Source organism: Papilio xuthus, unplaced genomic scaffold (genome assembly GCF_000836235.2).
Source record: "Papilio xuthus unplaced genomic scaffold, Pxut_1.1 DF827680.1, whole genome shotgun sequence".
NCBI lineage: Eukaryota > Metazoa > Arthropoda > Insecta > Lepidoptera > Papilionidae > Papilio > Papilio xuthus.
In genome coordinates, this window is record NW_013530969.1 from 5810204 (window position 1) to 5830311 (window position 20108).

Genomic DNA, 20108 nt, shown 5'->3' on the forward strand with positions numbered 1-20108 from the left:
ATATTTTAAAATCACACAGATCACTAATTAAGATTTTTTAATTTGGCGCGGACAGAGTCGCCAGCTAGTAGAAGAATAAATATTGTAGGTTGTTTTAATACCTAGTATCTACACCACGGAGCATAGATTCTTAATCTATGACCTACACTGATGTGTGGTGACTAAAACAATCTCCCTCGTAATTGTAAGCTCTCGTATGTGTTGTGAACGTAACATGAAGAGATACAGATTGAACAGCTTTGGAATAGAACATAATAATTGCATATTGAATTATTCATATAATATCTTATTCCTATTGATGATTTATCGCCTCAGTGTACTATTCGTATCATTATGAGATGTGCCATTAGTATTATTACAAAGACCATTTCCCGACAAACGCGCAACATTTTTGTTATTCAGATGTTTTTGTTCGAAACACATTAATTTACAAAGCGATTGCCGCCCAATATCTGTTTGGTACAAGCCTTTGGCACTTACCCAAATTAATAAGGGGAGTTGAGAGAAACACTGCAGCAAAATAATGTAAATTAACTATACTGTTATATTGCACTAAACTAATTATTTCTGTAACATTGTGTAGCATAATGTTAGCTCCTTTTGAGCGATCATTATAAGATTATCAGCTAGGCGTGTCCAATATTTTTCTCTAGTAGAGTACTTCAGTTAAAAAACCTTTCAAAAATGAACTCCTGCTTTGATTGCAATATGGATGTGGCGAAATGTCTGTCTTCCTACACCTCCGGGGTTACAGGCATGAGTGTGTAGTTTTTGTGATTGGCATTCCTATCCTATTAATTGGTCAAGTTGCGATAATGCTACCAGAATTTTTATTTTTCCCAAATTTCAGGAACAAACTAAACGTGCAAAATGGGATTTTTTTTTTATTTTTAACAATTTTTTATAATAAATTATGGTGTATTTAGAAAAGTAAATAATGTGTTCAGAATAAGTTAGTTTCTCTATTAAGCGGTACAAAGATCAAATTTATAATTAAGTATAAGTATACTTAATCCAAAATGTATTTACAATAATTTGAATAAAATGTTATTTAAGACAAACATGGGCAAAATCTACAAAGTTCTGTCAATTCTTATGTGCCATTTTGTTGACAATCCATTATCAACATGTCAAAATGACATTTACAATATTCAAATATCTACAGTGAAACGTCATAACCGGCTTTGCAAATATATTCAAATACTAATTAGTAATACTACGAAATATACTACTTAATAAAAACTTGATTAACAAATGCGAATATAAATAAATTTGCTGCGTCATGTTGTCATATTAGGTTATATTTACATTCAGATAAGTATTACATTTTGCTCTAGCGTCGTGTTTTTCTTAACGCCTTATAATGTTTAGGTCAAGACATTTACTAAACGCAGCTGTTAAGAGCAAGACCGACAGTACTGTGGCAATAACAAATATTATTTTAAGAAATAAATTGAATACTTCTGCAGTAGTTATGACTGATAAATTTCGTCTACCAGCCCGCTACGGAGCCGGTGAAAAAAGTGTTTGGTAAGTAAAGTGTAAATGTAATATCTTTTATTATTTAAATAACCAGTACTTGAGTTAATTTTTATCTCAATGTTTATGTACAAAGCCAAATAGTGACAGTTACATAACATACTATGCAAAATTATAAAAACATAAATCGTAATAGTAACATATGTTTATCTCTACTTTTTCAAAGAGAATGAGCCGGATGACTATATGTCCGTTGGCTATCAGTTTTATCTTCTACCATACTCTACCCTATAATCTAAGGTCAATTAAGGCCAGGGCACAATTTCTTATCTTGTAACAAAGTACTATTTGTACATATAAATAAAACTAATTTACAAATCTCTAGCTCAAGAGGAATAGCTGGAAAAAATATTGAGTTAAATAGAATCTATTTGAAACTAAATGACAAAATATTAACACATTTAAACACACTATAAATTTCACATATTAGTTAATGAAACTTAAGGCAAATTGTCAGCAGTGAATGTGTTAAATAGATTTATTAATATACATAATAAATCTACAGGGTGGAATATATTCAGCTTGCTGCAGATTACAAGCCAGCAGTGAACCTTGGACAAGGGTTTCCGGATTACCATGCGCCCAAACATGTCACTAAAGCCTTGGCAGATATTGCCACAAGTGACAATCCCCTACTCATGCAATACACAAGAGGTTTTGTGAGTAGAACTTTATATAGTAGATATAATAGTCTGATAGATGTATAAAAAAAACATTTATTTGCAAATAACTGTAACATCCTGTATACAGTTATTTGCAAATAAATGTTTTTTTATACATCTATAACTATGTCTGTATAAATATCTATATAAATAACTGTACACAGGATGTTACGGTTATTTGCAATTAACTGTATACAGATGTTACAATTTTCCATAACACAAGGGCTTATGGCCTTTTTCAGTCATTGCAAATGTACTTATTTTTTATATAATATTATCAAAATAGTAGTAATATTTAAGGGTGCTATAAATAAAAATATTTACAATGAGTTTTGTTTTTGAGGTTTTGTCATAATATTACATTTTTGTTCTTATGTGTAAAAAATATAAATAAGACATAATAAGCAGCTAAGTAAAGTTTAATTAGGTAAACTATAAATTACTATTGAGGTTAATGGACATTTAAAATTGTTTTAATTTTCAACTTCCTCCTATATTTATCATCCTAATTTATTTTATACTCATAATTTTTCAGGGACATCCCAGATTGGTTCAAAACATAGCCAAAGTGTATTCACCATTAATTGGTAGGGAATTAGATCCATTTAATGAGATTCTTGTAACCAGTGGTGCTTATGAGGCCCTTTATTCAGCTATATTAGGTAAAGTAGTATTTAAATTTTGAATACACAATAAGAGCTTGTTTTATAATGTCCTAGTCTGGATTAAGCTACTTGGACGGTAGTAGTCGAATAAAGTAGTTGTTCTAATCTCTAAATGAGATGTAAAATCATCTCAAATTCAGGCAACACATCCGCGATTGCATCTGGGACTTTTCGTACTGATGAACACTTTTGTGTTCTCGCTGCTAGTCTGCTCCGTTATCTTAAAAAAAATAGTAAGCTATTTTGTCAGAAAGTATTATGTACAAGTTAATTTATTTGTTAGGTATCCAGCAGTTTATTTAAACATTATGAAACAAGTCTGGTAATATAAAACATACATATATTTAATAGGTTACAAATGTGAAATGTTACAAATATTTTGACAAAATCTGGGGTAAAAATACAGGTTGATTTTAAGTTATAATAGTCTTTTAATGTTATTCCAGGTCATGTGGATGACGGTGATGAAGTGATTGTGATAGAACCATTCTTTGATTGCTATGACTTCATGATAAAATGTGCGGGAGGAATACCAAAATTCATTGCACTTAAACCGGTAAGTTTTTTTTTAATTTTTTGAAGGCCTCATCTAAAAAAAAACATATGTTTCCAATAGAAACAAAATTTATTAATTAAATCCACTACTAGTATGGAAATTATCTTATGCTTTTACATTTTATAATGTACTAACTCTCGCCTGCGACTCCATCCGCGAAGAATTGAAAAAAATAGAATCCAGATTATGTTCATCTGTGCCAAATGTTATGAAAATCAGTTGATCTGTACCGGAGATACCTTTCAACATCCATCCATCTAAATATTCGCATTTATAATATTAGTAAGATTGGTAATTTAAAATATTTATATTATAAAAAAGAAAATAGACAAGATCTCTGTATTATAAATGTGAAAGATTGAATGTTAGAAGATATCTCCAAAAAAGCCTACATATAGAACAAAGTCAAGAAGAACACTGGCTACTAAATATATATATTTTTTAATCCGCACAGATGGAATCGCAGGCAAAAGTTAGTTATACATATTTTTATGAATATATCGCAAGCAATTGTTATAATCTTGAACATATTCAAGACTTATGTTTCTTGATTACATAATATTGTTAGTGCTGATAACAGTTGTATATAACTCTTTACATTTCAATGTTTTATTATATTTATCTAAAACATTAAAATAACTCAACACTTAACATAAAGATGAAAATGTCGCTTTATCTTATCGATAAAAACTTTTATTTCTTAATGCTCATGTGTACGGACGCTTTTTTGACGCCGCGTTAATACTGCGTCTGCGGCTCTCGAGCGATGAACGTTTTAAAATAACTCTTGTTCCGTTGGCCCAGCGATCAAAAAGCAACGGTGCGCGATAAAAAAGCGTCGCGTTTTAAAAACCGTAACAGATAAGCATGGAAATGCATTTTTTTTGTATTTGAACGTGTTTTTTAACGCGCGTTAAAAAACGCCCTTGGGAATGGGATTTATTGTGGTTTTTTTGTTTTCAACAATTGTATAAAACATATCATATACCTCTACATACATATTTTGCGTACATATTTCCGGGAGGTAGCCTATGTATTCTTCCGGACTGTGTTCTACATCTAAACCAAATTTATATAGATGGATGCAACCTTCGCTAGAACATCCAACGGTCACTTCGCTATTTCAGCGATTTCAGGTGGCCGCTCGCTCGTTTGCCACCTTATGATATAAAAAAAAACTATCCATACATCCAAACATAGGCTTTTATCTAGCACTACATCCATTTATGGGCCAAAACTTGGTCTGAATTTTTCCATTTTGTCTACCAATTTAATTTAAACGATTGTTATACCGATATGAATTATAAATTATGGCTTACAGAAGACGGGCAAGGAAAATATGACATCAGCGGACTGGGTACTTGATGAAAAAGAACTGAGTTCCCTATTCACGAATAAAACTAAGATGTTAATACTGAATACTCCACATAATCCGTTGGGCAAAGTATTTACAAAGGAGGAATTGGAACTGATTGCAAATCTGTGCAAGAAACACAATGTTTTGTGTGTATCTGACGAGGTTTATGAATGGATGGTGTATGAACCTAATAAGCATATTCGAATTGGTAAGTTTTTTGTTTTTAAAATGCTATACATAATTAAAAAAAATTTGCCTATGCGTTCATCCAGGCTATGTTTAGATCTGTGTCAATTTTCAACAAGTTCCGTTCAGCCGTTCTAAAAAATTCTTACAAACATCTTCCAAATATTTGCATTTACAATATTAATATTATACATAGTTACATATATCTATCTAATTTGTTCTTTTATCATATAAATAAGTAGATTCAGGAAACAGCTGTATTTTTGCTTCAGTCTACAATAATAGCCCAAATGATGAATTCCGATGACCATATGATTAGATAATTTAGAATAAAATGTTCAGTCTATCTAGATTTAAATTTGTGAATCTAGATTAAAAACTGTCTTTATAGCAACACTGCCGGACATGTGGGATAGAACAATCACCATTGGTTCTGCGGGCAAGACATTCTCTGTCACTGGCTGGAAGATCGGCTGGGCCTACTGCCCCGCTAACCTCATGAGAAACTTGCAAGTTGTTCATCAAAACTGTGTATATACCTGCCCTACACCAACTCAGGTGAGTTGCTACTGAGTTTCCATTGTTGTAACACTTGTATAAAAACACTTTCATCTCATTAATATAGCTAGTCAAAATGTAGTCTATAACATCCTCGCGTATATCGGCTACCTTCTCACCAGTCTCGTCAAAATTGGTCCTGCCGTTCCGGAGATTACCCGGAACAAACGCGGCCTTACAGACAGACAGACAAAGTTTTATATATATTTTTTTTTCATGTCACAGACTGTGTTTCTGAAGACTCATTTTACTGTTAGAAATTATTGTAGTTGCATTTAATTTGTACAATTAATTAAATTTATATTGATTATTAGTTAAATGTTTAGTTTAATATCTAGTATAATTTTTACAATATTGTTATCAGGAAGCGGTCGCTCGTTCTTTTGAAATAGAGTTATCCCGAATCAACTCTCCGGAATGCTATTTCTACTCTCTGGCTCGCGAGCTGCTGCCCAAGAGGGACTTCCTCGTCAGGACCCTCAAGGAGAATGGCTTCAATCCCACCATACCTGATGGTGGATACTTCATTGTTGCTGATTGGACTAACCTAGGTAACATACAGATGTCTGAATCGGTTCAAAAGTTCAGATCACACAGAATCGAACCGTTGAGTCGCGACTCAAGCTTACAGCTCTTCGCGATGTTACATAACACAACTTGTAGCTCATAACGCAAATTATAACTCTTGCAAGTCCAAATTGAGCTGAGCTGTGAGTCAGTTCACTGATCTGCAAGTCATTTTTGGTCAAGTTACCCATGAGTAATGCACTCTTTTTCCACTAAGCGATTAGTCGCCCACTGTCAATATATTATATAGCGACAATAATTCGCTTAGTGGAAAAAAAGATCTAGACTAAGAAATCAATATGAAGGGTGACATGTTCATTTCCCTTCTCATTCTCTTCTTTGATGACGTGATAATAAATATTTCTTTATCATAGTAATTTAATCATTACTTTATATGTTTCAGGTAAAAAAATAGATTTATCTAGTGAACAGGATAAATACAAAGATTATCGGTTCACAAAGAAGTTTGCTAAAGAAGCGGGCGTGTTGGCCATACCGCCCAGCGCTTTCTATTCTGAAGCTCACAAGAATCTGGGAGAAGATTTCGCAAGATTCTGCTTTATTAAGGTAATATTGCATGTTTTGTTATGAGAAATACTATAAGCAAAGAGGCAAAATATTGTTTTTTTTTAATCTATATATTTCCACAGAGATAGAGGCATGTATTATACTTGTGGCATACGTTACAGTAGTCTGTATTCCATTTTTAAAAATATTTTTTTTTTTAAAAGTGCACTTAAAATTTAAAAAAAATTTCAAATTTATGGATTTTTTTTACTTGTTTAATTTTTTATGATAGAATTAAAATGTAGAAGAAATAATAATTTAATTTTTATTTACAGAAAGATGAAAATCTTGCCTTAACAGAAAAACTGCTAAAGACATGGAACGCATCAAAATAATTGCAGATCTAAAATAATCAAAGGAACACAAAGAATATATAAATTGTATTATTTTGTATAAAGCTATAACCATTTTCAAATATATATTTTGTTTATTCAAACTTTCGTGAGACGTTATACTAAAATGATATAAAAACACGGCTAAACACTGAGGTATATACGTCCGGTGGCGCCACCGACTAGTTTCGAGCCCATCGGGGGCCCTTCATCAGGATGAGTGGTACTGGTATTATTTCGCGGACAAGGCCCTCAGCTCACAGTGAGACAAATATACGTGAGTGTTTAGCCGTGTTTACATATCATTTTTTTATATATTTTGTTACTGAAATTTTATTTATACACCTTACCTTTTAGTTTTACTAAATTTTGTGTGAAAAGAAAACAAAAAGTTTTTAAAAAAGCATTTATTATACCGATTTTTATAATTAATTTTATTATAAAAATCAGTTTCATTTATTTGTCATAAAATTAACGACAAAAAAAAATACCAGATCCTTGTTATTTCATTGTCCGAAACTTAAAACCGAATGAATGTTTCCAAAAATTCAATATTAATATTGTACGAAATAAAAAAGATCATATAGAAAAAGTTAGTAAAAATGTAAAATATGGTAAAAATATTAAAAAAAAAAACGATTATTTTCACGGTTTAAAATCACCGCGCAACCATCGTTTCGCGTCTCTCGTGTCGTTTCCATATGTTTTACCGAATCTGAGGAAAATATTATTATTATGTAAAATAATATCAATAAATATCATCAATTAACTTTAGTTATATTGCGCAGAACTGAGCAGCGCGCAGTTCAAGGTCAGCCGCCAAAAAAACGTTCTATATATTACTACAAAAAATAAATGAACTAGAAGTAACTTATCTACGAAACTTAAATACCAGGAGGATGAGCAGCTGTTGTTCTTTAGCCTCCTTTAGTGAATTGAAAAATATCTAGATATAAATAAAAACTACTTCGAAAAACACATTAGTGGTAGATGCCCCCTCTAGATCCGGCCTAGATTTATTGGCGACACCCATAATCCACAGATTACGTTCAAACTATTGTTACAAGATTTGTTTAGAATTCCAGACTAAATTCTAAAAAAAAAACAATTGTTAAATAATACGATACCTGAATATACAGCCGGGTACGTGTCCCGCGTAGTTGGGTAACATACCAACGTGTTTGTGGTAGATTTCAGTAGGATTAATGGACAGAGGAGGATCGGGTCTGGAAAAATTAAAAAATAACATGGTAGTGGAACGAATTTGAAGCAGAAAATACTTGCCGCGCTTTAGGCAACATTTTAGGTAAACATTTGACGAAAAATAGAGAAAAAAAAATAAAAAAATCTTTACCAACAATTTTTTTTAAACCGAATTAAATAAAATAGTTTTTTCCATAAAACATGTTTATTCAAATACATTTCTATACTAGCATTTTGACCATATAAGGTCCTTCAAGATGGTAACCAATCTTGGCATAATAATTCCTCGTGCCGACTCCCGATATGACGGCCATCTTGTCAGAGCCGTGCTCTTCGCGCGCTATACGTTCCGCCTCCTCCATTAAAAGCATACCGAAACCTTGATGTTGGAACTTTGTTGGATCACGAGCGTTTACCTGGATAAATAAAAAAATATATTACAAAGATATATTTTGACCCATAAATAATGGCCCAGTACAAGCAAAATGTTGAATAGAAAATGATTTTTTTTTACATTTTTTTGGACAAGTTTGCCATTGCATAATATATCCATCCCAACAATTTCATAAAAACCCACAAGCTAAGAACGCATTACATAATATATTTCACACTGAGAAAAAAAGAAAAAATAACTTACCGGCACAACAGAGCCATAAACGTGCAATTCTCTCACAATACTGCACTGTTTGAAGTTAGCATTAGGTCCTGGCTTCAACTCCGGTCGATATGTATCTGCTGCACACTTCCTGAGCCTCAGCAGACCCACCAGTATATCCTGGTCCGGGTCCTCATAAGACAGGAACGTCTCCCAGCCACCGTTGGCTACGTAATCACGTCTTATTAGTTCTACCTGGAAGAGTGTTGCAAAAGATTAATATAAATTTTGGCTTTTTAATAACATTTTACTAATACTTTATGTATAAATGTTAAAGATTTTGTTTATTTTTATAATATTTGAAGTATAGTTCTACTTTTTGTACAAAATCGTTCACTTTAATATAATTATAAGTAACGGTGACATTCAGATTTATTCATCTAACTTTAATCACCAAATTTAACTCAAATTCTTAAACTGTATTGTGTTCTTGTATATATGTACATAAACAACATAATAGAGCAAACAAATCTAATCAGAAACCTTAGTAAGTTATTTGCTGGTCCCAATGGACAACCTCCATAAATGGGAAACTCGGGTTAGAGAAACCCCTATAAGCTAGAATATATCGCAGACTGTCATATGTTCAGGTTCAACTGTATACTCATGCAGCAAATAAAAATAATTGCACAATATTTACCTCATACGGTCTCACTTTATTATGTATTTCCTGTATGCCAACTTCCCTGGTGCGTACATCTCTGCAGTCTGTACCCAGATCTGCCATACGAGCGAGTGCTAGTTCACGCAAGTTGCCATGTTCTACACCAGATGACACTAGTGGCATTGGAATGTCACGCTGTACCCTGAAATATGTATGTCATAAGCTTACTAATATTATAAATGCTAATGTTTGGATGTATGGATTGATGAATGTTAGAAGGTGATGTAAACTTCTTACTTGTACCTATCAGCCATAAGCTAATGTCATTGTCAATCTGTTTTGTTAGTCTCTTTGTCAATGTATCTAATGCTACTAAAATGAATTCTACTGTTAATTTTAGCTTATTAAAACCTCATATACATTAAAGGTTTTCTCTTATTTCAGAAGGTTTCTTCGGAACAGTTAAACAGATCTCGCTGAAATTTGGCATAGATGTAGAACAGAGTCTGGAAGACCACATAGGCTACTAAGTTCTTTTTTTTTAATTCCGCGCAGACCAATTTGCAGCCGTCAGCTAGTAGTTTTAATCTTATTTCTTAAGTAAGTATTTCTTATTAAGAATGTTTTGTACAGTTTTGAAATAAATAAGTACCTGTACACTCTAGTCCATGGCGGCACCAAAGCCAAAATCTTTGCAATCAAATCAACCAATGTTGATGGTGGATAACTTCTATATCTTCCAGTCTTCCACAACTCATATAGACCAGTGCCTCGTATAACTAAAGTTGGATAGATCTTCAAACCATCAGCTCTGAATGCGGGATTCTCAAAAAACTCTATAAACTGTTCAACATCACGTTCAAAGTCAACGTTAGGTAGATCTGGCATCATATGGGCGACAATCTGAAATAAAATAAAATAAGAAATATAGACAAAAGTCATTCATAATAACTGATTGTCTTTAAAATAAATAAATTATATCTATATTGTGGTCACAATAACCAATCTTACATCTAATATTTTAAAACTAAACTTAGTCTAATAAATTTATAACATGTTTGTGCACCCTGTATATGATGGTATGAGCGAGCTCACTAATTTGCTGTAAACAAAAAAAAGTATGTAACTTACCTCCCGTTTAATTTCATAGCGTAGTACCAGTGTCTGGACAAACTCACAATGGTTTTATAGACACTTTTATTGTAAACTTGTATTTTATTCCTTGTTTATATAAATAAAAAAAAAATAATAAAAATGTTTCGATATATGGGTGTTTGTTCAAAGGTCTCAGATCTTGATGAAATTTGGCATAGATGTAGAACATAGTCTGGAAGAACACATAGGCTACTTATTAGGATTTTTTATATCATGGACAGTCACAGGGACACCTTTATGTTGTTTAAAACATTTTCTACTAGATCAAATCATAACAATACCTTGTAACCAGCATCTTTTGCCAAGTTGAAGTTTTCACAAACAGCTTTAACAGTATGCCCCCTGTTGGTATCTCGGGCAATGTCTTCATATACTGACTGTACTCCAATTTCCAACCTGGAACATTGAAGTAACAATAATGTAATAGGTAAATATCTAAAGTTACTATACATATCCCACCACTGAACTATACATGCTGCATTTTAAAGCTAATTTACATAATTTGAGAAACACTTTAAGGTAAGAAAAACACTTGGATCACATTATTAACTATACTTAAGCTAGTAGAGTATATTTTCATTGTTCAAATCAACACTTATCATGTGGGTTAGTTGTCAAGCAGTAGAGTATTAATAAAAGTCTAATAGAATGGTTGTATAATCATACCTTGTGCATCCATAATTAAGCATATCACTCATATGCCTCTGCAGACAGTAATCGGGTCTGGTCTCTATAGTGATACCAATGCACTTGGTCTTTGCCTTCTCTGAATACTTAACTGCTTCTGATACATTACTTGATGTGTGACCAGAAAGAGCATCATGGAGATTCCTATAAAATGAACATATGATACAATTTATATAAACATTACATTAAAATACAAACAGAAGAAAAGTTTATTTATTTAAATACTTACCTTATAAAATAGTCTCTATAATCCTCTGGCAGACTCATAAATGTACCTCCCATGACAATAAACTCAACCTTATCAACACTGTGTCCTAACTGCTTTAATTGTTCCACTCTGTGCCGAGTTTGTAAATAAGGGTTGTACCTAGCTCTTATTGCTCTCATAGAAGTTGGCTCGTAACCTGTATAACTCTGAGTGGAATATTCAAAATCTGAATCAGGGCCACCGGGGCAGTATACACAAATATTCCCCGTAAAGTTTATATGCGGACATCGGTGAGGTTTACACATCACAGCTACGACAGCAATCCCAGACGCAGTTCGGATCGGTTTAGCTTTTAGTTTGGGTAATAGTATACTTTTAGCATCAGCCGGTACCGCAGCTATTATATCTACAAGTCTAGGCGATGTTCCTAATCCATATTTAGACGATATTCTCGTCTTCATTTTATTGAGGTTAACATCTTTTCCTTGGCGATGCGCTATTAGTAATTCTTGTATAATCTCTGATATCACTATCACCATTTTTTCTTCTTTAGAAAGATTTGGATGAGGTTTCTTTTTAGTCATTTTAAAATTAATTTATCAGCACAAATACAAAAAAATACGCTTTATAATAAACTTAATACGAATGCGTTTAATTTCGTGTCAGCTTAACATTGACATTTGACAGTGACAAGCACTATTTTTAAGCAATATTTTTTACTAAGCAAAGGTTTTGGAAACTATGATCAAATCTTACGTACACATTGGAAATAAATTACTTTAAAACAAAGGAATAAAACCACAGTTCTATTTTTGTTACAAGTAGTAAAAATATATTAATCGTAATTTTAAATAAATCAAAAAGAAAATATGGAGTAAGCATTGTTACTAACTTGACAACATTAACAGGTGCCCATTCGGTACTTTGTCTCCTTCTGTAGTTAGAAGAGAAATCACAAAGCGCCGAATTAGTGAGTCTCTTCGATGACTCGCCAAACCGTTGAAAACCATACGGCACATGACCAGTAAAACCTAAAACAAGTAAAACAATCAAATTAAATTCTGGGGAAATCTAAAACAATTGCAGATAAAATGAGATGTTACTCACAACTTTGTAGTATAGATATATATTTTTAAAATGTTTACATTCGTGGCAATTTATTTTATTGAATAGATACTCCAGACTATATATCATATATATTAAATACTGAGGACACTAATTGAGAAACAGTGAAGAGAGCAACTATTAATAGGAACAATTAAAGTTGACTAGTGTTTTTTTTTATTTAATCCTATATGTATTTTATACCATAGTTACTGATCAGCATAATTTAGGCCACTGGACTGAGAACCAATACAGCAGAACTAACGAGCCAGTTGCCAGCTCCTAAATCGTTAGACACGTTTTATCGCCTTTTTGCGGAGATAAACTCGTTTTTTTTATACTATGCAGATTTCTAAAACCGCATATGGAACTTTAGTGCAAAGTCGTGGTTTTACTTACGCACGGAGTCGGCGGGGTTATATCCCCATATTTGGTTGCGAACAAAGGAGGAATGAAGTTTGGAATAGGACATTTAACAAAAATTTACAAAACTCTATTGAAATCAAAACATCTCAAACGTAGCGAAAATTGTGACACCTGAAGTTTTTAAAATTTTTACGCATAAAAGAGCTTCGGAATTGTCATTTTGAAAGAAAATGATCAAAGGAGTATTCACTCAATGTTGTATTTCTGGTTTAAAACAATGAATCGAATGAAACCTTTTTTTGAATAAACAACTTAAAAAATAAGATTGAAATTAAAAATGTATTTAACTTTGATAAGCAACTCATTATTTACCATAGGCATGAAATAAATGGATGATGAATAAAGTTATTTTATTCCCTATTTAACTTTAGGAAGTTAACTGTCTTCATTTCTTACGTTTACGTCTTTATAAAATCTAAAATAATATCTGAAAAATAAATCCTGTCTCTTACAACTAATCTTTGGGATTAAGAAATTTGAGAATCCATCGAAAAGGACTGGAATTGGAACTAATAAAATTGAAACTAGACATTAGAAAGGAAGTTAAATAGAAAGAGCTAGTTTGAAACATCTGACCTTTTTTAATATATTTCTCGGAGTCTTCATTATCCATAAAGTATGGACTAACAGAGTGTGAAGGCGGTGACAGTTTCGGTTCGTCCATAGGCAAATCGCGTAAAATTCCCGCGCATTCCGGTCTGACAACCACGAGTGGCAGCTTGAACTCCGCCGTGGCAGACTAAACGAACATAAAATATTATGTTTTTAATGCAAATGAATACTAAGAAGTTAGTGTAAAGGGGAGTATATTTTGAGATCAGAATCTACTGCCGCTTCGTCTTAAAACATGAAAGATTTCATTATATGCCAAAAATTGCGTATTTACTATAATAATTTTGATAAAATAAATTCGTTCGTTTGTTTTTGTTCATATTTTCGTACAATATTTGTGAACTTACAAATCTGTCAGCCAAATCCCAGGGCTGTCCCTTCCCGGCCTGCAAGTCGACGACCCTTTCCAGCTGATTCCTAGCCGCGCGCTGGTTCAGCTGTGTCCTTTCGAACTCGGACAGGGCTTCCGTAGCCGCCACCGTATACCGCTGACCGAAATGCGCGTTCAACCGCGGCAAGAAACCTATCGTACATATTTAACAATTCTCTAAATGTGTTTCCATTGACGCGACACATGTATTAACATCATGCAGTCTCTAATTAATCAAAGAAAAAGAAAGGGACGACATGTTTTAATACAAGATGTCAGTGGAGTTCTCGTAAGATATAATGCAAACTACGCGACACGCGAAATGATTTCAGTGATCTTAATCCTAAGGTATCACTTTACTGCATTCGCAATGCCTACTTTCGCAATTTCGATTTATCTTTGACTTCATGTTCTGCAATACTTTCTTTCTTCATTTTCACTATAATAGTCCAATATTACTCTTAATATCTTGTCTGCAAAATAAGAACATAGTTTCGAATCTACTATAAAACATTTTCAAGAATAAGTACGCAATTTGCGACAAATGCCTGAAAGTTGCAGCCACAAAGAAACTGGTGGTTATTTTGCTTTTACTTGCCTAACATATTCGTTAAGCGTACTTAAAACATTAATAGTGGAAAATAACGGTAACACCGTTCAGGGCCAGTTTTAGCAATTCCGGTGACCTGGAACATAGGATACCTTAAGCGCCTTGGGCGATCGCCTCACCTGGCCCTTACCTAACGCTACTACTGACAATAGTCCTTGACAGCGTTTAACATCTGGGCAATCATTTGATCTCATTATCCGATAGTCATTCAGATCGATTCCTATTTGTAATTAGAGCGTGTAAAGGTCGGTAGCGTTTTATCACATGATAATGATGTGGGTACACATTCTATTGCGACATGTCGTGCCGAACGAAACCTTTGCTAATACAATCAACACGATTTATTAAAAAGGACTACTTTTAAACTGTAGAACACTTTAAATGTAATTAATTAATACTTTCAAGAATAAATTTGACCTAGGATATTTTTATTAGCATTTTGAACAGATGAGACATTATTTTGTCGTAATTTTCTGGGTGAAACAAAATGCATAATTTGCAAAGCGTGTCTTACTATCTTTACTGTTATTCGTATAATGTAATTAGTAATTACATTACGCAATTGTTCTTACGGTAAATTGGTTGTTATTTAAACTTCATTAGACATACAAATGTTTACAATGATTCGTTATTACAAAAAACAACGCTTTTATCTATACTAAAGCAGTACATGCAAAAATATGAACAAAATATACTCTTGCGTTATTTCCACGCGGACTTTAAGCAGCCTTTTACTGTTAATCTTACTAATATTATAAATGCATATATATATAGAACATAGTCGGGAAGAACACATAGGCTACTACTAAGTTATTAATACCGTGCGGATGAGTTGCGGGCGACTGCAAATCCGCGATAAAATTCGCTTAAAACACATTTTAATCCTTCAATGTTCCTTTATGTTTTAGTATAATATTTTTGGGTTTAGACCTAACAAAGCTCACAGCTCAGATAAAGGCGATTGTACCTTATCAGAAACTAGAACATCGAACGTATATCGAAACTGGATCAAGTAATTGTATAACCGAGGTCATTACCCAATAACAGGAACTAATACACCTCCGGTATCAAATTCCGATGGGCCTTAATTGACACAAACATGTGCTAGATAAGTCTAGACTAAGTTAATTCTAGATTCAACTTAGTTACGTGAACAGTTACACATAACGATATACGTATTAATATGAGTAATTACACATGCTGAAACGAAACGATTGTTAAAAAGTTTCGTATAACTCAGTTTAGAAGAAAATAATGTCGATCTAAGATTAACACTAACAATTTCTAATTTGACGTATTATACTTTTTATCTTGTAATAAACAAAAAAATAAGCAAAAAAGGAAACCGACTACAAAAAATCATCCTCAAACAAAATGCACAGGAACAAAATAATGTCATTATAATCCTGTAACGTTAAAAAATTCTCTTCTTTCTTACAATATGTCTTTATTGTACAATTATTGTTATTTTGGATGTCGGTATCGTAACATACAGACGAATTGAGAACCTCCTCTTTTTTGAAGTCGGTTAAAAAATGATTTAAAGGTCGACCATGAATAAGTTTACTAAAATGAAAATAATGCGGACATACAGGAAATTGTGGTATGTATCACAATATTGCCACAATTTTTTTTAATGTGGGAATTGTTTTTTTAATAACTTACTAATATAATAAATGCGAATGCACAGATGTTTGAAGGTATCTCCGGAACTGCTTAACGGATCTCACTAAAATTTTACATAGTTTTAGAACATAGCCTGTAAGAACACATGGGCGTCTTAGTAAGTTTTTAGTGTCGCGTTGACGGAGTCGCATGCGACAGCTAGTGTTATAATATAATGTTTAAGGACGGAATATTGCAACGGTGATACTTAGATATTTAAAACTACACAGTTATTTACATGTGTGTGTGCAAACATGATTTTCGTAACATTATTTAAAATGACGTTATTATTTTAATCTAATTGATTCAACTATACAAGTCTAACACAATGTTACACAAAAATACTTACTAAAGTATACAAAAACATTCATAAAATGTTTTTAATTATTTCAAAGACAAAGTAATATGTTTTTTGTAAAAACAATCGGTAATTAAAACACAAGACTGGAAACTGATTTTTGTGATATCCCATTTTAGTAAGTGAATGTAGAAGTCCTAGTGACCACAGACCTGAGTCACAAATCGGTATGAATCATTGTGTACGGGCGCTTTGTCTACAGATTTCATCTCTACATACATATATAGGACTTTTAACTGATGTAAACAAAGATCGCGTTAGTAATGCTTACAATCAGTTCCTTTCTCCTATATTTTGGTTGGAAATATTATCCAAAATAAGTACTATATAATAAAGTTAACTACTTTGATGACACTTTGATACAATCATCAGCTCACTATACGTCCCCACTGAGGGGCTCGGAGCCTACCCTAAGTTAGGGATCACTAGTCAATATTCAACCATATTGGCCCATTGCGGATTGGTTAACTTCACACATATATTTGAATTTCTTCGCAGATATATCACGATGTTTTCCTTCGTCGTAAGAACATCGAATACATGTACATATGTAAACCAAAAATCTAAAAACGCATTGGTACATGGCGGGATTCGAACCCAGTACCTGCTGATCTACAAGTCAAGTGCTTAACCCCTGTGCCACCCAAACTTAGGGTAGGCTACGAGCCTCTCACTGCGGACGTATAGTGAGTTGGTAATGGTGATAAAATGAAGCAGATCTTACCCTCGTATCCCGGCATCATGGGATGTTTGTAAACTGGGTCGCCATTACGAAATCTTGCGTTAACAACATCGATGTCCGTTTGCGGCGGCCTGAAGATCTGCGGAGTCGTGTTATTTAAATTTATAGCGGTGAAAGGTAAATCTTTTATTGTTCAACAGTTGTGTAAGAATAAAGAGCAATGGTTAAGAAAGGATTTATACATTAGTGCCATAGTAGGATTGTTATATTTAAATTGTGACGTCATATAGAATGGATAATAAAATTGTTGAATTTGACTGGAATTCACAAATGCAGGTGAATTCTAAGTAAAATTATTTTCTCTCCTAAAGAATTGGTATTACATACCTATAGTTCTATTCAATCTTTATGGCAGCTCTCAATTCATCACGTGATGCGCAATTATTTGCGCAAAACATAATTTTAGGTATAGTTTTTTTCAAATATCAAGATGGCCCAAGGTCATAGACGTGTTGCGTACTGCCCTTCCCCCGCAACCCGCTACACCTGATTGTGTTTTGTGCAGCAATTTTCGTGAAGTTAAGAGCCGCCTAGACAACTACTATACAGACCAACATAAAAGGTTTGAAAGTTGTAATACCTGATAGTCATCCGCTGTTCTATCAGATAGAACAAGTCTTTCCGAATGCTGTACGCTGGGATCCAAAAGTATCTTGTGTGTTGTGGACCCATAAGTGTCTCCTATTCGATATTTGTACTCGGGACAGTGACCAGTGTATCTGTAATAATAGAAAATATGACGTTTGTGAATACTAATAATAAGGGTCTATTTCCACTTGAAAGCTGTGCGGCTCCAGTCATAGCAGTAGCAATTGTAAAGAACAAGTCTCCGCGACTCTACAAGTAGCCTGCGGCAACAGGCTTAGTGGAAATAAGATTTAAAAGCATTTATTCTTGTTACATCTATTCTATATATATAAAAGAAAGTCGTGTTAGTTACACTATTTAAAACTCAAGAACGGCTTTACCGATATTGTTAAATTTTGGCGAAGAGGTAGCTTAGAGCCGGCAGACGGACATAGGATACTATTTATTCATTTTTTTTTTCTCGAATTTATGCCTTGAAGTTCTGCTTTTTATTTAACTTACTAATATTATTAATGCGAATCTTTAGATGGATGTGATGTGGATGGATGGGTGGGTGTTTGAAGATATCTCTAGAACGACTCAACGAATCTTGATCAAATTAAGCATTAGAACATAGTCTGTAAGAACACATAGGCTACACTAATTAAATTTTTTTTATATCCATGCGGACCGAGTCGCGGTCGACAGCTAGTATTTGTTAAAACTTATTTTAAATGAAGTAATGAATTTTAAACAAAGTATTCACGTAATGATATCATTTTTGGTGTAAAGTCAATAAATGTCACAAGAATTATGGCAAAGGATTTATCATTGAATTTTTTTTTTGTAATGATGTTGCAAAATAATATAATGAGGTCAGGCGGCTGCACAGAAATATATCATTGTAGGCTTATTTCTCCATATTTTTTTTAAATGGTGTCATCGGTCAATATCATTGCAAAATTGTTTGATGCATGCCTTAGTGAATGTCTTAAAATTATCATTTATAGTTATAAATTGACTTTGCGTAATTTTTATTCGTATTTCATCATCATGTTCATCATCATCAGCTCACTATACGTCCCCACCGAGGGGCTCGGAGCCTACCCTAAGTTAGGGGTGAGTAGGCCATAGGCAACCACGCTGGCCAAATGCGGGTTGGTTGACTTCGCACATATCTTTGAATTACTTCTCAGATATGTGCAGGTTGCATCACGATGCTTTCCTTCATCGTAAGAACGTCGGGTAAATGTACATATGTAAATTGGAAATCGAAAAACATATTGGTAAATGGCGGGATTCGAACCCAGGACCTACAGATTGCAAGTCAAGTGCTTGACCCCTGAGCCACCGACGCTCTCGTCGTCGCAAAATTCGTATTTATAACTTTAAATTGACTGGTCGTAGCTTGTAGCAATTCAGCTTATAATATAGTTTTTTTAACCTATCTATTACGAATGAATCTACCTAGTTTATGAAAGTGATTCAAATGAGAACACACAATAGTAATCATACTAATGGATGGATGGATAGATGGATTGATGGATGTTTGTTTGAAGGTATATCCAGATCGGCAGCATGGATCTCGCTAAAATTTGGCATACATGTAGATAGTCCGTAAGAAAAATAGGTTACTGAGTTTTTTTTAATTCGGCGCAGAGCCACAGGCGACAGCTAGTTTACATTATTCTATGCTTTATTCTGAATTACAATTGCGATAAACTTCGTTCTGCAAATTAGATATGTTTGTTTTTGGTTTAAAATGCCATGTAAATTGCGAAATACTTTCTACTTATTTTAACTCCAATAAGAATATATATTGTTTAAGTTTCCACTACCAAAACATGTATATGAAAACATATTCTTATCTCTGTTTTTTTGAAAGAGATTAAGAGAGAAAATAATGTTTTATTGCATGTATAGGAAGTGGAATCTCGCTTATTGTGTATTAAACACTTACCCTGGTATATAATGTGGCTGTGCTATGCTCACCAAATCTAAAGCCATTTTTTTTACTTATTTTTTTTTATTTAATACAAAAATTTATTCTATTATCGGAATTAATCACTCATAATTTTTCAATACATGAATATAATTAGAATTTCGTGTTTATTTTATGTACTGCTCATGAATTTTGTAATATTGTTATAAAC

At 33.1% G+C, this 20108-nt stretch overlaps 3 protein-coding genes across 5 annotated transcripts; 1 reads left to right on the top strand and 2 right to left on the bottom strand.

Moving 5' to 3' along the window:
* Positions 1-1181: 1181 nt before the first annotated feature.
* Kyat (Kynurenine aminotransferase) lies at positions 1182-7062 on the top strand. Of its 3 annotated transcripts, XM_013311792.1 has the most exons (10): positions 1182-1297; positions 1372-1530; positions 2045-2198; positions 2737-2863; positions 3313-3422; positions 4744-4987; positions 5357-5523; positions 5888-6074; positions 6494-6657; positions 6933-7009. In XM_013311792.1, exons 2-10 carry the CDS (start codon positions 1475-1477, stop codon positions 6990-6992), a joined length of 1269 nt encoding a protein of 422 aa, XP_013167246.1. In that variant the 5' UTR covers positions 1182-1297; positions 1372-1474; the 3' UTR covers positions 6993-7009.
* A 356-nt stretch (positions 7063-7418) lies between these two features.
* LOC106117414 (UPF0605 protein CG18335) lies at positions 7419-20031 on the bottom strand. The gene is made up of 8 exons (XM_013311718.1): positions 19916-20031; positions 17969-18107; positions 17371-17467; positions 13991-14166; positions 13608-13770; positions 12394-12532; positions 8117-8215; positions 7419-7704 (listed from the first exon to the last, which is right to left on the bottom strand). The coding sequence occupies exons 1-8, from the start codon at positions 19960-19962 to the stop codon at positions 7635-7637; spliced, it is 930 nt and encodes a 309-aa protein (XP_013167172.1). The 5' UTR covers positions 19963-20031; the 3' UTR covers positions 7419-7634.
* On the bottom strand, positions 8229-12198 carry Elp3 (elongator complex protein 3). Its single transcript, XM_013311717.1, has 7 exons — positions 11523-12198; positions 11273-11437; positions 10888-11002; positions 10104-10354; positions 9488-9653; positions 8830-9042; positions 8229-8608 (listed from the first exon to the last, which is right to left on the bottom strand). The coding sequence occupies exons 1-7, from the start codon at positions 12083-12085 to the stop codon at positions 8414-8416; spliced, it is 1668 nt and encodes a 555-aa protein (XP_013167171.1). The 5' UTR covers positions 12086-12198; the 3' UTR covers positions 8229-8413.
* Positions 20032-20108: the final 77 nt, after the last annotated feature.

What these genes read in the sequence shown, in the direction of transcription:
- Kyat (XM_013311792.1), top strand. Translation starts at nt 1,475, where the DNA reads ATGACTGATAAATTTCGTCTACCAGCCCGCTACGGAGCCGGTGAAAAA. An exon ending in CCTTTATTCAGCTATATTAG is followed by an intron (nt 2,864 to 3,312) that starts GTAAAGTAGTAT and finishes ATGTTATTCCAG; the next exon opens with GTCATGTGGATGACGGTGAT. An exon ending in CAAGATTCTGCTTTATTAAG is followed by an intron (nt 6,658 to 6,932) that starts GTAATATTGCAT and finishes TTTTATTTACAG; the next exon opens with AAAGATGAAAATCTTGCCTT.
- Elp3 (XM_013311717.1), bottom strand. Translation starts at nt 12,085, where the DNA reads ATGACTAAAAAGAAACCTCATCCAAATCTTTCTAAAGAAGAAAAAATG. An exon ending in TATAGAGACTATTTTATAAG is followed by an intron (nt 11,438 to 11,522) that starts GTAAGTATTTAA and finishes TTCATTTTATAG; the next exon opens with GAATCTCCATGATGCTCTTT. An exon ending in CCATGGACTAGAGTGTACAG is followed by an intron (nt 9,654 to 10,103) that starts GTACTTATTTAT and finishes TACATATTTCAG; the next exon opens with GGTACAGCGTGACATTCCAA.
- LOC106117414 (XM_013311718.1), bottom strand. Translation starts at nt 19,962, where the DNA reads ATGGCTTTAGATTTGGTGAGCATAGCACAGCCACATTATATACCAGG. An exon ending in CAGCCACATTATATACCAGG is followed by an intron (nt 18,108 to 19,915) that starts GTAAGTGTTTAA and finishes CTATTATTACAG; the next exon opens with ATACACTGGTCACTGTCCCG. An exon ending in GGGATTTGGCTGACAGATTT is followed by an intron (nt 13,771 to 13,990) that starts GTAAGTTCACAA and finishes ATGTTCGTTTAG; the next exon opens with TCTGCCACGGCGGAGTTCAA.